This window comes from Tursiops truncatus, chromosome 9 (genome assembly GCF_011762595.2).
Source record: "Tursiops truncatus isolate mTurTru1 chromosome 9, mTurTru1.mat.Y, whole genome shotgun sequence".
Taxonomy (NCBI): Eukaryota; Metazoa; Chordata; class Mammalia; order Artiodactyla; family Delphinidae; genus Tursiops; species Tursiops truncatus.
In genome coordinates this window covers 19,619,337-19,632,490 of record NC_047042.1, presented here as the reverse complement: position 1 = coordinate 19,632,490, position 13,154 = coordinate 19,619,337, and the positions used below count along the sequence as shown (strand labels likewise).

General features: G+C 39.5%; 1 protein-coding gene across 1 annotated transcript in view; it reads right to left on the bottom strand.

Moving 5' to 3' along the window:
- Positions 1 to 13,154, bottom strand: part of RELN (reelin) — a 516,016-nt gene that overhangs the window by 32,062 nt on the left and 470,800 nt on the right. The window contains exons 47-50 of the mRNA XM_033862920.2: positions 7,960 to 8,100; positions 6,538 to 6,715; positions 3,986 to 4,179; positions 270 to 526 (exon numbers count right to left, since the gene is read on the bottom strand). Coding sequence (XP_033718811.1) covers positions 270 to 526; positions 3,986 to 4,179; positions 6,538 to 6,715; positions 7,960 to 8,100 — 770 coding nt within the window. The remainder of the gene's footprint in view (positions 1 to 269; positions 527 to 3,985; positions 4,180 to 6,537; positions 6,716 to 7,959; positions 8,101 to 13,154) is intronic.

Below are 13,154 nucleotides of genomic sequence, written 5' to 3'. Positions count from 1 at the left end.
AAAATAAAAAACAAGAAACGTAGAAATGAAAATTTTTAAAAAGAAAATTACCCTATTAATAAAATTATTGAATGCTATTAAAACAAACTTGCTGGCTTGACCGAAAGAAAAGATTTAGTTACAATGTAAACCAGGAAGGTTGAGAGAAGCAAAAGGGTGACACCCTTTTCACTGTTTCTGTATCACTTGAGAATCTGTAAAAGGTTCCACATTCCACTTTTTGGAAAAGACCCAAATGGATTCTCATTTAGCATCAGTGAAAAATTTACCTGCAGTTTTGTCCTCCATAAACATGTCGAAAGCAATTCTTCCCACAGGGCCAGCGTCCGAGGGTGAACGCTCGTGCTGGGGCACTGGGGCGCTGCTGAAGGTGTCCAGCATGACGGTCCTCTGGTCCGCAGACCCTGAGATGAGGACGTTGTCAATGGCCCAGTCGTTCTGGTCCAGGCCGTCGTGTCTTGGCTGCCACCAGCGGAAACGAGTAGCAATCTCTTTAGCGTCAGAGGGGAGAAGGATATTCACGAATCTGAAGAAAATGATGGTTGGGGTGGGGGGGGGGAAGTCTTGTCAAATATCTCATGCAAGGAAGGGATGTGCAACCAGAGATAAGATATTACATGTCACATGGAGGATGAGGAGAGGACGTTAGCTAAAATTGTTTTTAAAAACCACGATAAATTGTCTTAATTTTACAAAGTCTCACAAATCACTAAATTGGGGAAACAGAATGTGAACAAATTCAAGCATCCTGGAACTACCCCCTTGCTCTAACTGTCCCTGGGCAGAACTGAGAGGGACCCTACAGTTTTCTGCTTGTCTAGAGACCCTCCAGATCCGTAGGCATAGGGTATATTCACTTTGGTAGACATAAACCGATACTGACTTTTTTTCTGCCACTCAGGGGTTGGTTTCATCTGTTTCCTTCCCCTGCCACCTTGATTTTATTCCACTCCCATGTGTACCAGAAATTTGCTTGGAATTTGGACACTAGATTGTGGCAGGACATTTGGGTTCTCAGCCTGAGAGTACCAGGATATATGTAATTACTTCATCAGTTGCCTGGTTTGACATCGACTTTATGCTTTATTGAAAACATTATACTTAGAAACGCTGAGTGAGAACCATGGGCTAACAAGCCCAGCAGGCTGCCCCTGACTCAATCACCAAAGACAGACATGGAAACACATGGCTCCACCCTCCAACATGAATCTTAATCAGCTACAAATAAGGTCGGAAATACCCCTTAATCACAATGATGCATTTAAACCTCAGGAAGATATCAAACCCCTTCGAAATGATATTCGCAACTCATAAAGTCTGTTGGGGAAAATAATTCCCTGAGGTTTACTCTCTCATAAAGTCTCATCTTTTTATCCATGCTAATCTACCTCCCTTTACATTCCAGGGCTGCCTCTGAGTGTTAGCACTGCAGTTCATCCTGGGAAGACCCCTTAAGCAGAGGGCTTCAATATGACCCCTGGGTTTTCGTCTTTCACATGGAAGAGGTTTTGTTATTTTAGTTTTGCCTACATACTATCTCCTTGTTGATTTTATGTTCCCTTCTTCTTCTCTCTTTGATGTCTTCCTTGAAGTATAATGACCAGAAGAGTAGGAAGTATTCCAGATGAGGGGCAATCAAAATCCATTCAAGGCTAGGATGTTATTAGTTGGATTTCCAGTACTTGGATTTTAAATACTTTTAAAAAAATATTTATTTATTTATTTTATTCATTTGGCTGCTCTGGGTCATAGTCACGGCATGCAGGATCTTCAGTTGTGGCATGTGGACTCTTAGTTGTGGCATGTGGGATCTAGTTCCCTGACCAGGGATCAAACCTGGGCCCCCTGCATTGGGAGTGCAGAGTCTTAGCCACTGGACCACCAGCGAAGTCCCTTAAATACTTTTTTTGATTATGTCCATCATTTTGTGCACCCTTTGGGCCATGATAACTCAGTGGATCTTGGTCTTAGGGAAGGGAAGTGTAGACTGTGAATCCCAGACCCTCAGCTGTGTAGTAACTGGCAGTTTGGAGACCATGAGTCTTTAGGTAAATAATCTTTTCCAAAGTTAATTTCCTCATGCATCTCAGTTTTGAAGCTCACCTGTGCCCCTCCCTTCCCTCTTTTTTTGTATGCTCACCTTGTAAGATCTTTCTATAATTTTTCTCCTTTGAATTGGCATGTTTAATTAACATTTTAAAAAAGTATTAAATAACATCAGAAATCTATCCGTTCCTGGAGGAACACACAATCACACTTCTTTATCCAGAGCAACAATCTTTTATCTTCATTTCTCTATCCTGATAAATCCTTGACCACATTTTAAAATCCTTTGGAGTGGAAATTTATCCAAGGCTGCTGAAAAGTGTAAATAAATTATGACCACTGTTCCTGCCTTGGTGAATTTGTTTCTCCTTCAGAGAACTAAAGTGGGTTAGACAGTTATGCTTTTACCCTACAGAAACATAACTTCCTTCTCCCTGTATACTATGCTGTTAAAGTGTTCAGGAACTCATATGTGAGAGTCATTATAACTTTCTCCATAAACAGTTTACTTGCCTTGCCTACTATCTCCTACTAATAGGTGAGCACATTTTTTTGCACTATTACACTGTGTACCACTTAGTTTCTATCTGGAATCCTTTATTGGTGTCCAACTTTAATGCAAGTGCAGTATTTAAAACTTTTGCTTATGGCAGAGACTGCTGGCATTTCCTCAACTGCCGCATTCCCCATTCTCCCTTCATATTAGGAGCCTATCTTTTTAGCGAGGCGAATAATCACTCAGAATAAAGACACCACGTCCAGACTGCCTTGCATCTGGGTGTGTCTCTGTGACTAAGTTCTGGCTATTAGAATGAGAAAGGAAGTGTGGACAACTGTTAGGAAGTGTCCTTAAAGAGAGACAGCACACTGCTCTTGCCCCATCCTCCTGCCTGCAGGCTGGAATGTGGGTCCTCTCAGACCAAAGGGTTGAGTGTGGCAGAAGTACCAGTTAGAAGGAACCTGGGTCTCTGGTCCTGGTGGAGCCGCTGTAGCAGCTCTGGGTTACTTCCTTCTGGATCTAACTTACATACGAGCGGAAAAAACACCTTTTAAGTTATTTTAGGTTTTCTGTAATTCACAGTTGAACATATTCTTGACTGATAGGTTGAATTTAAATTATCATTTAAAAGATCCTTGATTGTTTTAATTTTACATAATTTTTAGCTTGTACCTGGTTTGCCATGCACTGAGATTATCTATGTTTCTCCTTTTATTTATTCTGTTTCTTGACTGGGCTGCAATCACTCCTCCCCTCCCCTCCTTTCTCCTCCCCTCCCCTCTGCTCTGCTCTCCTCCAACCTTCTCTCCTTCTCTCTTTCTCTCCTATATCACCTTCTCCTTCCCTATTCTCCTCCTACTTTAATAAATATGCTCTTTTCCTTTTTAACAACCTTTGGACTTTTCTAATCAGCCACAACTGTTTTTTGCCCTTAAAGAGTATATTCTTAAAAATGACCCATGCATTGTGTTTCTTCAGGGTTTTTCAATAAGGAATTTAAAAATAGACTCTAGGCTTCTTAAGGATATTTACATTTTGTGTTTATTTTCTAGCCCCCAATTCTCTAAAATGGAGTGAACACTATATAAACAAACAAATAAATTACTTTTCTGTTTCCACTTTCCCAAAATGCTCTTGAAATTAATTATCATATATTCATTAATTTATATGAGTTTTTACAGTGGATCTATTCATTACTGGCATTGTGATTGTGTATTTTATCTTATTTACGGATTCACAAACTAGTTTTTTTTGAAATAAAAACCCCAAACCAGCTGTTTATCTAGCTCAGAAACCTTGTCTTCGTGTTGGTCTCAGAGGCATCCTCTACTGGTGAGTGTGGTCCAGGTCCCCTGTGGTCCCTGTGATGGATTGCTGGCAGGCCTTACTAAGCATCTTCGCTCAACATACTAGTTATAAGAGATAAAATAGAATACAAACCCAGGTTTACTGTACTGGTCATAGAAGATTTCCATTAGCAGGTTCCAGGTAATGCCTCCATTGACAGAATATTCCAAGAGAACACCTTGGTTACGGTTGTTTGGTGTGATCAGGCATCCATACATGAAGTAAAATTGGATAAACTCAGAATTAGTGAGGTTTAGATCCACTGTGACCAACAGCCGACTGCAACCCTAAGGAAAAGAAGCAGAATGCAACAACACGGTGATAAGGAATCGTCATTACAGGTTCTAGGTATTCTCTGGCTTCCATCCTTTCTTTTGCAATACAAGTCACACAGTATTGCAATAATGATTTTCTTATCTCTCCTATTATACTAACTCCTAGTATGGCCTTTAGCATACAGTAGGTACACAGCAAATATATGCTGAACTTTGAAATTTCAGTATTAGAATTTACTTACAAAGGGCAATGTATTCTAAAGAGATTCTCTTCTATTTTCTTCTAAGCAATACGAGAGCTGAAATTAAAATAACTATTCTATATTTTTATTTAATTATTTCTAGCTATTTATAGGTATCTTTTAGATTTTTAAAAAGGTATCAGCTATTAACAAAATAGTATACTGAGATGACTATTTTAATATGCAATTTAAAAATGATGTCCAAAAATGTAATACAACTTAATTATAATTAGCAATATTAGTTGTAAGCTTTTTAAACTTTTATAGTTGATTTTAATGTTTTCTATATTAATTCATTAACATAGTCATTTCTTAGTTGAACCTATGAAGAAAACTAGGCCTCTCAGAGTTCCATCTAAGCTAGGAGGAGTACTGTGAACACTGCATTCTTTTTTTTTTTAACATCTTTATTGGAGTATAAATGCTTTATAATGGTGTGTTAGTTTCTGCTTTATAACAAAGTGAATCAGTTATACATATACATATGTTCCCATATCTCTTCCCTCTTGCATCTCCCTCCCTCCCTCCCTCCCTATCCCACCCCTCTAGGTGGTCACTAAGCACCGAGCTGATCTCCCTGTGGTATGTGGCTGCTTCCCACTAGCTATCTATTTCACATTTGGTAGTGTATATATGTCCCTGCCACTCTCTCACTTCATCCCAGCTTACCCTTCCCCCTCCCTGTATCCTCAAGTCCATTCTCTAGTAGGTCTGTGTCTTTATTCCTGTCTTGCCCCTACGTTCTTCATGACCTTTTTTTTTTGTCTTAGATTCCATATATATGTGTTAGCATACGGTATTTGTTTTTCTCTTTCTGACTTACTTCACTCTGTATGACAGATTCTAGGTCCATCCACCTCACTACAAATAACTCAATTTCACTTCTTTTTATGGCTGAGTAATATTCCATTGTATATATGTGCCACATCTTCTTAATCCATTCATCTGTCGATGGACACTTAGGTTGCTTCCATGTCCTGGCTATTGTAAATAGAGCTGCAGTGAACATTGTGGTACATGACTCTTTTTTGAATTATGGTTTTCTCAGGGTATATGCCCAGTAGTGGGATTGCTGGGTCATATGGTAGCTCTATTTTTAGTTTTTTAAGGAACCTCCATACTGTTCTCCATAGTGGCTGTATCAATTTACATTCCCACCAACAGTGCAGGAGGGTTCCCTTTTCTCTACACCCTCTCCAGCATTTATTGTTTCTAGATGTTTTGATGATGGCCATTCTGACCGGTGTGAGATGATATCTCATTGTAGTTTTGATTTGCATTTCTCTAATGATTAATGATGTTGAGCATTCTTTATGAAACACTGCATTCTTAATCACTGTTGATGATTATAAAAATCCAACATAATATATGTCCTCTTGCTACTCTTGGGCTAAAATACTAGTATATTTCATTGGCACAAACGTAAACTCTAAGGTAGGACGTGGTAGGGCAGTAAAGAACTGATAGTGAATTTGTAATTTTTAAAAATTAAATGGCCTGTAAAGGGTATTTAATTATAGTATTGGAGAAATTCTACTTTTAAACAAGTCATCTTTGGCAGCAATGCATAATGGCTATAAAGTTTCTCAAAGCAATTTGCTAACATTGCTGCTATCATTCACAAAATAATCTGCTATAAATACACGTGTTTAGTAATTACTAACAATTACTCTTTCTTGGATAATTTACATAAGGGATTAATTATTGTTAATAAATTCAGGAAACTGAAGCTCATTTTCCAGATTTTTGGCTCCCTAAATCCCAAATCTGTTGCAAGCTCAGGAATTTTCAATTAGAGCATCATTCAGGTGGAAGACCCTCACACATTGTGCAAGCTCTCTATCCCAGGCTGGAAATTCGTTTAAGTCCTTTTTAAATGTGTACTTAAATGTGCCTGTGCTGACACTACCCTGAATAATTAAATTGTCGCAGCTGATTTGTGATACGAAAGTGTTGAAAATAATTAGCATTTTCTGATTTGTAGAAAGTTGTGAGTTCACATCAGGGTTGTGCATTTAGAGTGTCTAACTGTGCATCTTGATTTGCCAATTAAACTTCAAAAGAGACTCGACTTTTTGGGGGGAACTCAGAGGATGCAGAAATGAATAAACAGTAGCCAAACACTAACCCCACTGAAATGCAGAGCCATTCCCGAAGCCACAGCTCCACACACAGTACTTAATTTCCCTCCATTCACAGTCAGCCAGTTCTGGTTGGATGGGGCCCGATTGAAGTTGTCTTTGAGTTGGGTTGGAAGGGAGGTCTGGGGCTCATCACAGTACAGGCCACCCCACTGCTCGTCACAGCTGGGAGTGGAAAAAGAGAAAAGAAAAGTCAACATCAAACAAAGCCCCTGCAAGTGTTCTCTCAAATTAGCGAAGCCAACTCCTTTTCCTAGTCCAAGATGATGAAAGGTTAGTTATCTTCACAGAGCTTGCTGGAATTCATCTGCTCTCCTTAACAGTGCTTTAGGTTAGAAATAAGCTGTGAATTAACTGCCTCTAGGCTTTCCTAAAGTAGTGACTTGGGCTTACAGGTGGAGAGAGAAGCAATTTGAAAGAATTTACTAAAGCCCTGTCCCTGCATGACACAGCTCTGGATGGCTGATAAGGAACTGCAGCTACCAAAGTAAACTGGTTGGTCCTAATAATTCATGAAACTGGTCTTTTTCATAGAGGCTTTGAGCCAATCAGGAATTCAAGAGGCCACGTTCCAAATAGCAGAGGGTACTTTGGATAGCATCTGCCATCTCTGACCACAGAAGTGAACTCCCTGTTCAATGTTAGAGGAAATATGAATATAGGACTGGGTGGCTCCGGGATCTCAGAGGTCATGCTGGATATGGGCTAGAATCATTAATCAAAGGAAAGACTCCCCAGGTGTACAGGGATTAGTGGAGAAGGAACTGAATTCTCTATCAGCATTTTCATTCATAGTATCCCATCGAACAGCAGTCTTTGAAAATAAAGCACAGAGCCCTGTTGTAGTACACAACACACACACACACACATTCTCTCTCTCTCTCTCTCTATTTAGATCCTTCCAAAGATACTAAGGCTCTCTGAGTAAAATTGTAGGTCTGTCCATCAAATACACCTGGCAAATTGATCAGGCATTTATATACTTCCTTATGCAAATACCACAGGAATACCATTCAAACCACAAGTAAGGCATATCACTACATACATTCAGACCTAAGTGAGAAAAATACTTAAGATGTATTATTTTCAGTCAGAACATATTAAACTCCTGAACTTCTTCTAATGTCTTTTTCAAGGCTCAGGTATATCACAGAAACATAGAAGAAAATAAAACAAGTCAATTATAAGTCAGCCTTCTCCCTACAAGATATTGTTCAGTTCCTACTCCCCAAGCAAGAACAAAGATAGCCATAAACTCCATAGTTAGCTCAAGGTCAGATTTCAGGAAAAATGTATCAATATAACCTAAAGCAGCTTGGAAGTGATTAAAAAATCAGTTTCAGAAAAATTTCCTGGCCAGAATGTGAGTCAGGAACTTTCTGTAAAAGGAAGGAAAAAAACCTACTTACACACAGTTTCCTTGGATGCACCTTCCGTGGCCACTGCACATATCTGTGCAGCCATCCCCGATATAGACATTATCTATTGCCCACGTCTGCTGCTTGTCAAAAGGAGCTGGTTGATGCCAACGGAAACGAGTGGCTTGGGACCTTTGAAGAAAAAGAGAATTATAATGAAGGATGTGGTGGACAAGAGAAAGTGTTCTGGTATGTTTGAACAAGTGCATGGAGGAGTGTTACCCAAATGCACGTACATCCTCACCTGTGTTCTGAAAAATGTATTCATTACGGCCAATTCTTTGCCAAACTTTGATTAAGAGAACCAAACCAAACTGAACTGCAATAGCTTGAGAATATACTGTGTTGGCCGAAAAGGTCATTTGTTTTTTTCTGTAAGATGGCTCTAGTACCGCTTAGCTGTCTTTAACTTCATTTGAAACAATTTTGTTAGATTGTATTGGGACAGCTGTCATATCAGTGTGGCAGAAGGTAGTGGAACAAAGCGGTGAATATGTTGTTCAATAAAATTCTTGGTGAAAATAAAAAAATGTATCTTTTGTTTTTACTTAAAAGCTGAAGGAAAGTTTTGGCCAACTCAATATTTTAGGCCAATGGGCTTTCTGAGCCTTGTAAAAACAGACTAGAACAGATACTAAAACTAATGCTAAAATCAGTAGCCTCATGGGACCAGTGAGCCCTGAATTTTGTGTGGAAATCACTGTGGAGGGACAACAGGGCTGCTGCCAAGTTGTATTTGCATTTTAGGAAAAGATATTTGTCCTTGAGGAGCCATAACCCCTCTGCATTTGAGTCGGGGAGAGGATTTCAACTCCTAAGCGCTCCCTAAGGCCAGACACTTTTGTACAGGAGGCAAACTGGTCAGCATTTATGAGGAATTCTCACAATGAGAGCCTTAGGAAGACTGGGGGTGTATATCAGAAGGATCAGTGAAACCCTAGATAAGATAATTGGACAGAGAAGAGAGAGGATAGTAAGACTCTGTTAGTAAGGATAGTAAGGATAGTAAGCTCTGTTACTCCCAGACTTATTTTATATTGATTTAAATGCAATGTAAATAAAACCCAAACAGAGATTCTCCCATTCTGGAGAATATATATTTGCTCATTTGCACAGCTTGGGGGAGTCTTGTTCATAAGGACAAATAAACTTATGTGTTTAGGGACACTAGATGGCAGTAAAATCCAAACAATGCCTGAGGCTCAAGTGAGCCTGAACATTCAAAGACCTTGGAGGAAATAATTAGCCAAAGCAACTCATTTTATGGATTCATGTACTTTTCTCATTAAGAGATATGCTAACCACTTGACTAAAAGATACCTGTTTTAGGCAGGACCAAAGACCAAATAACAGCAAGATGTAAAATTATCCAACTGAACACATTTATATTAAGTTTAGAAAATAGAAAAGAAACAACAGAACTCAAATCTTCACTCTGAAAATAAATCATTCAGTTTGATATCTGTTTGCTGAGCAGCTATGCACTCATTTCTCCATAACCTGTCTTGCTCGCCAGCTTCCATCTGTTCGTCTCAGCAGAGAAACGTCTACCTAATACCCTCCTGTCACTTGCTATTGCATTTAACTTCAATCCCAAGCTCCTCCTTGGCCCACAAGGCTCTGCCGGAGCTGAGCCCTCTCCTCTGGTCCCTCAGCCTCCCTTCTGGAGCCCGGCTCCTCCTCTCAGTTCCTGAAGCTCCTCCAACTCTTTCCTGCCTTCTGCTGACATGTTATTCCTTTCTGCCCGGTTAACCTCTGTGTGTCCTTCAGGTCTCAGAGGGAATGTCAGGTCTTCATAGAGAAATATTCTTTCAGATCCCTTTAAAAACTACATTTCTTCCATAGCAGATGGTTCTTTTCCTTTCACAGTATTTATCACAACTTTCGTCATATATTTATTTGCATATGTATTTTTTTTTTTTTTTTTTTTTTTTTTGGGGTACGCGGGCCTCTCACTGTTGTGGCTTCTCCCGTTGCGGAGCACAGGCTCTGGACGCGCAGGCTCAGCAGCCATGGCTCACGGGCCCAGCCGCTCCGCGGCATGTGGGATCTTCCCAGACAGGGGCACGAACCCGTGTCCCCTGCATCGGCAGGCGGACTCTCAACCACTACGCCACCAGGGAAGCCCTGCATATGTATTTCTTAAATGTCTGTCTCTTCCTCAGAAAAGTTGTAAGGGAGGAGGGTTAATCTCTTTTTGTTTAACATTATACACTCAGTGTACAGCACCTAGCCCTTAGTAGGTGCTCTAAGGTGCAGTGAGCTGGTATTCTCAGAGTAAGTAATATGAAGACGCCCCCGCTGTGGTTGTGTAACTCAGTGCTCTGCTCATCAGTTAATTTTTAATGACTAAGTTTATTAATAGCTATGCCTGGTACATGCAGCAACATCTTATGAATAACATAGTGGAATATCGTATTTCCCATAGCACATCATTACTTGGATTATAATAACAAGTCAACACTTACATACTTATTCTGTGCTTTAGATTATATGTTGCTGAAGGGCAGGAAATATCTCTGTATTCCTTCAAGGAAAATTGTTTTATATCTTCAGTGTGCATAGATAGTGGGCAAGTAATAAGATTTCCTTGTTCCCCTAATATTTTATATATGCTCCATTACCTTTAAAATTTTTAAAAATTGAAGTATAGTTGATATACAATGTTTCACGTGTATAGCAAAGTGATTCAGTTTATATATATATATTCAGTTATATATATATATATATATATATATATATATATATTGGGTTGGCAAAAAAATTTGTTTGGGCTTTTCTGTAACATCTTATATGTTCTTTTTCATATTCTTTCCCATTATAGTTTATTATAAGATATTGACTACAGTTTCCTGTGCTATACAGTAGGTACTTTTTTTTTTTTTTGTGGTATGCGGGCCTCTCACTGTTGTGGCCTCTCCCATTGCGGAGCACAGGCTCAGGACGCGCAGGCCCAGCGGCCATGGCTCACAGGCCCAGCCGCTGCACGGCATGTGGGGTCTTCCTGGACCGGGGCACGAACCCGTGTCCCCTGCATCAGCAGGTGGACTCTCAACCACTGCGCCACCAGGGAAGCCCCAGTAGGTACTTTTAAAAATCTATTTTATATATAGTAGTGTGTATCTGTTACTCCCAAATTCCTAATTTATCTCTCCCCGCTTCCTTTCCCTTTTATAACCATAAATTTGTTTTCTATGTCTGTGAGTTTATTTCTGTTTTGTAAATAAGTTCATTTGTATCATTTTTTAAGATTCCACATATAAGTGATACCATATGATATTTGTCTTTCTCTTTCTGACATATTTCACTTAGTATGATAATCTTCTGGTCCATGCATGTTGCTGCAAACGGCATTATTTCATTCTTCTTTATGGCTGAGTAATATCCCATTGTGTGTGTGTGTGTGTGTATATATATATATATATATATATATATATATATATATATATATATATATCTCACATCTTCTTCATCTATTCATGTGTCGATGAGCATTTAGGTTGCTTCCATGCCTTGGCTATTTTAACAGTGCTGCTATGAACATTAGGGTGCACGTATCTTTTTGAATTAGAGTTTTTGTCTTTTCCAGATATATGCCCAGGAGTAGGATTGCTGGATCACATGGTAGCTCTGTTTCTAGTTCTTTAAGGAAACTCCATACTGTTCTCCATAGTGGCTGCACCAATTTATATTCCGACCGACAATGTAGGAGGGTTCCCTTTTCTCCACATCCTCTCCAGCATTTATTATTTGTAGACTTTTTGATGATGGCCATTCTGACAAATCCATCACCTTTTATTAAAGCTCTTATCACGTTTTAATAAAAGTGCCTATTTATGCATAGTTGCCTCTGTTGGATTATTCTCCTTACTTACCATTTTACTGTTGGTGACTCCTATAGATGGGGCTTCATAAACCTTTACTGAAAGAATGTTTAATTGGCAGCAATAAAGGTGGCCAGAAAGAATCAAATGGGAGACGTCTTGAGAGTGGTCGGGCATGGGCTGGGGGTCAGTGGTGGAGACGGCAGTGATTTGATGACTGTTAAAGGTGGGGGAGATCTTCCTAGCAGTTGGGAGATGGCAGAGCTGCCTAGCATGAGGCGGCCCTACCCACGAGAAAGACAAGATCCAGCCCCACCCACCAGAACACAGACACCAGTCCCCCCCACCAGGAAGCATACACAAGACACTGAAGCAGCCTCACCCACTGGGGACAGACACCAAGAACAATGGGAACTATGAACCTGCAGCCTGTGAAAAGGAGACCCCAAACACAGTAAGTTAAACAAAATAAGAAGACAGAGAAACATGTAGCAGATGCAGGAGCAAGGTAAAAACCCACCAGACCAAATAAATGAAGAGGAAATAGGCAGTCTACCTGAAAAAGAATTCAGAGTAATGATAGTAAAGATGATCAAAAATCTTGGAAACAGAATGGAGAAAATACAAGAAACATTTAACAAGGACCTAGAAAAACTAAAGAGCAAACAAACAATGATGAACAACACAATAAATGAAATTAAAAATGAAATCACAGTAGCAGAATAACTGAGGCAGAAGAACGGATAAGTGACCTGGAAGATAAAATAGTGGAAATAACTACCACAGAGCAGAATAAAGAAAAAAGAATGAAAGGAATTGAGGACAGCCTCAGAGACCTCTGGGACAACACTAAATGCACAACATATTCAAATTATAGGGGTCCCAGAAGAAGAAGAGAAAAAGAAAGTGTCTGAGAAAATATTGAAGAGATTATAGTTGAAAACTTCCGTAACATGGGAATGGAAATAGTCAAGCAAGTCCAGGAAGCGTAGAGAGTCCCATACAGGAAAATCCAAGAAGAAACACGCCAAGACACATATTAATCAAACTATCAAAAATTAAATACAAAGAAAAAATATTAAAAGCAGCAAGGGAAAAGCAACAAATAACATATACGGGAATCCCCATAAGGTTAACAACTGATCTTTCAGCAGAAACTCTGCAAGCCAGAAAGGAGTGGCATGACATATTTAAAGTGATGGAAGGGAAAAACCTACAAACAAGATTAGCCTACCCAGCCAGGATCTCATTCAGATTTGATGCAGAAATTAAAACCTTTACAGACAAGCAAAAGTTAAGAGACTTCAGCACCGCCAAACCAGCTTTACAACAAATGCTAAAGGAACTTCTGTAAGCAGGAAA